The sequence below is a fragment of the Bidens hawaiensis genome, unplaced genomic scaffold (genome assembly GCF_021521415.1).
Source record: "Bidens hawaiensis isolate Kalapana, Puna unplaced genomic scaffold, B.hawaiensis_p1.1 tig00038131_1, whole genome shotgun sequence".
NCBI lineage: Eukaryota > Viridiplantae > Streptophyta > Magnoliopsida > Asterales > Asteraceae > Bidens > Bidens hawaiensis.
In genome coordinates this window covers 175,584-178,413 of record NW_027505531.1, presented here as the reverse complement: position 1 = coordinate 178,413, position 2,830 = coordinate 175,584, and the positions used below count along the sequence as shown (strand labels likewise).

Genomic DNA, 2,830 nt, shown 5'->3' with positions numbered 1-2,830 from the left:
TTTTCCCCAACCATAATCGACTCCACACGAAGCAAGTGAATGTCAATTGAGTAAACAGGAACCGCAGATGCTTCAACTGTTAGCTCTCCCACTAACGCATCAGATACAACGCACTGAGTGCAAATTCTACCACATATTTTAAATCCACCTGTGTTACAAACAAGGATGACATGTCAGTTATCATAATCAACATCTCATATATTTACTTAAGTGACTGTATTTTCAAATAATTAAGAGAGTTAATTGCACAAATGGCCCCTGTGGTTTGATCATATTGCATGTTAGTCCAATGAAAGAAACCTTACAAAGATGTTTCATAGGACTTAGTCCTAACATTTGTGGGTGTGTTGCACGTTTAGCCCCAGCGTTAATGCCCGTCAGTTCACAACGAAAAATGACCCCATGTGCCATCCATGTGAGGGTAATTCAGTCTTTTAAATTGCAGACCCTAATAAAAAGACTACTTTCTCCTTACAAAACAGATGGTCGTTTGTTCGACTTCCTTCAACACACCATTACATCGTTCGACACGCATCATCGCTCCATCAATATTTCAAAAACTGTCCATCAATATAAAATGACAGATATGCCCTCACATGGAAATTAGAACGCATGTGAGGTTACTTAACCCCAAAAACTGAAGGGCATTAACGCTGGGGGCTACACATACGACCGCTCACAAATGCTTGGACTAAATTTGCAATTTTTCATCCCCAGGAGCCAAACATGCGATAAGATCAAACCACAGGGGCCATTTGTGCAATTAACTCCAATAAAGAAGAACCTGCTTTGAGTTCGGGAAGCAAAGAATGCCTTTGTGTGTCTTGAGTGATATAAAAGAAGACCGTTTCAGGAGAAACAGGTTTCTCGGGGACAACGGCTGTTGAGAAAAAATTACAGTTACAATTAAGAAAAGTAACTGTAAATATTTAGTATTTACAAGTGATGATAGAGAAACTACTGCAACTTTTTACCTGATTCACTTTCAACTATAAACTCCACAGTGGCGGATAATGATTTATGTAAGTATCCTCTGACAATATCTACATTTAGCAGATACTAAGGTAGACATCCAATAGGTTATACGTGTCATATACCAATAAACATTGAAGGATGGAGTGTAGAAAAGAACATTATACCTGGATGCTAATGTTAGCTCCATGGAAAGTTTCATAGAATTTGTCATCATTTTTTCCATCGTTAAGAGTTATGGAAAATGGTATCTGTCTTCCAACACAAAATGTTTATATTAATAAAAAGTTATGAATACATAAATGAAACTACAAGGTCCTTGTGTAGCATTATACCTGCGTTGTGCCTGCACTGATCTTCCCGGGAGGCTGGATTTCAATGGTCTTCTTCCTGTTTTTTTATGAAAAAAGTTATCATATTTTCAATTCTTGAAAATGAATTAAGTTCAAACATCTAAAAACTAAACATAGTTCAAATGACCATGTTATGTTTTGATTTGATTTAATAGTGTTTTGTAATTGTTCTCATTATCATTAATCACTGGTAATAAGTAGTAATCCCTAGATACAAAAGAACAATAAAGGGAGAGAGATACACTATGCGAATAGGCTTCAGAACACCATAAATCGATTCAATGAATCCAGCCGAACCTCCACGAACCTAAACACCAAATTAACCATATCATGAATGAGTTTAAACGATCACATATTATTGTAATAACCATAGGCGCAAGGCCCATAGCTTTAGACTAACTAAGGTACACGCTGTCCAAAAAGTGCACTTGAGGTGCACTGAAGAACAGCCCAAGGCGCAGGTGAGGTATGCACATTTTGTACATCGAGTGTTCATATGCATCAAAATTAGGGGTGCAAACGAGCCGAGCCGAGCCTCAAAAAAAGCTCGTTTAGTTAGCGAGCCTTGTGTATTTTAAAGTTATACGTATTTTGGACTTCTATTTGTTAATTTTACACTCCACGTCCGAGCTTTGGCTCGTTTAAGGTTTTTCTCAAAATATATAAAAGTAATTAAAAACGTAAATAAATTAGTTGATAGGAACTCAGCCCAAGCTTGAAAAAACAACTCATCAGCTTTAAAAAAAAAGAGTTCGAAAGGAGCCTAGCTCAAGCTCTCATAAGTCAAAACGAGCTCGAGTTCGGCTCATTTACATCATAATGTTGGTACAATTGGGGTTTTAAAACCAAGTTGTTGTTATTATTACTGATTGACTTCAAAAGTCAAATATACTGAATTAGTAAAATTAATCGAAATTAAAACCTGCAAATTAACAGAAGCGTTGACTGTCAAATGAATTCCGCGGTGAGAAATGGAAGAAGGCGATCTGGTGATGATGTTTCCACGTACAGGTTCCTGAAATCGATGATTATTAATCCATCAGCAAATGCAAATAAATTTGTATAGCGTGTGGTGTTACATACATTGGGGCGATAGGTTCGATTGGATCGAGAGAGCTTGATCTCAACAGACATAATAATAATAATAATAATAATAATAATATCCGGACCGGAAGGAAGAATAACTACTTGTGCAACTTCTCTCTCTCGATGATCCTTGTGATCGTCGTCGATTGCTAACCCACACTCGCTTTTCAAGCTTGTGTTTTATCAATGATATATGAGTACAAATTTTTGAACAAAAATATTAATCGTCTCAAGCTTGGCTCGTTTAACTCTATATGCCATTATGTCTTTGGTTTGGCGGACAGAGAGTTTTTTCTTAGAGGTTTTCTCATGTGTTTGAATCTTTAGGATGTCAAACTAATAATGAACAATTAATATTCGTCTCAAGGCTCAAACTTGGGTATTGGTTGTTGGTATCAGTCTAACGGCTTAACATGGAG

The 2,830-nt window shown here is 36.7% G+C and overlaps 1 protein-coding gene across 1 annotated transcript; it reads right to left on the bottom strand.

Moving 5' to 3' along the window:
• Positions 1-5: 5 nt before the first annotated feature.
• On the bottom strand, positions 6-2,521 carry LOC143613778 (uncharacterized; the record flags this gene model as incomplete). Its single annotated transcript, XM_077087396.1, has 8 exons — positions 2,409-2,521; positions 2,248-2,340; positions 1,568-1,632; positions 1,308-1,362; positions 1,140-1,223; positions 975-1,059; positions 785-880; positions 6-148 (listed from the first exon to the last, which is right to left on the bottom strand). Coding segments are annotated over exons 1-8 (672 nt in total), but the record flags the coding sequence as incomplete, so codon positions are not given.
• Positions 2,522-2,830: the final 309 nt, after the last annotated feature.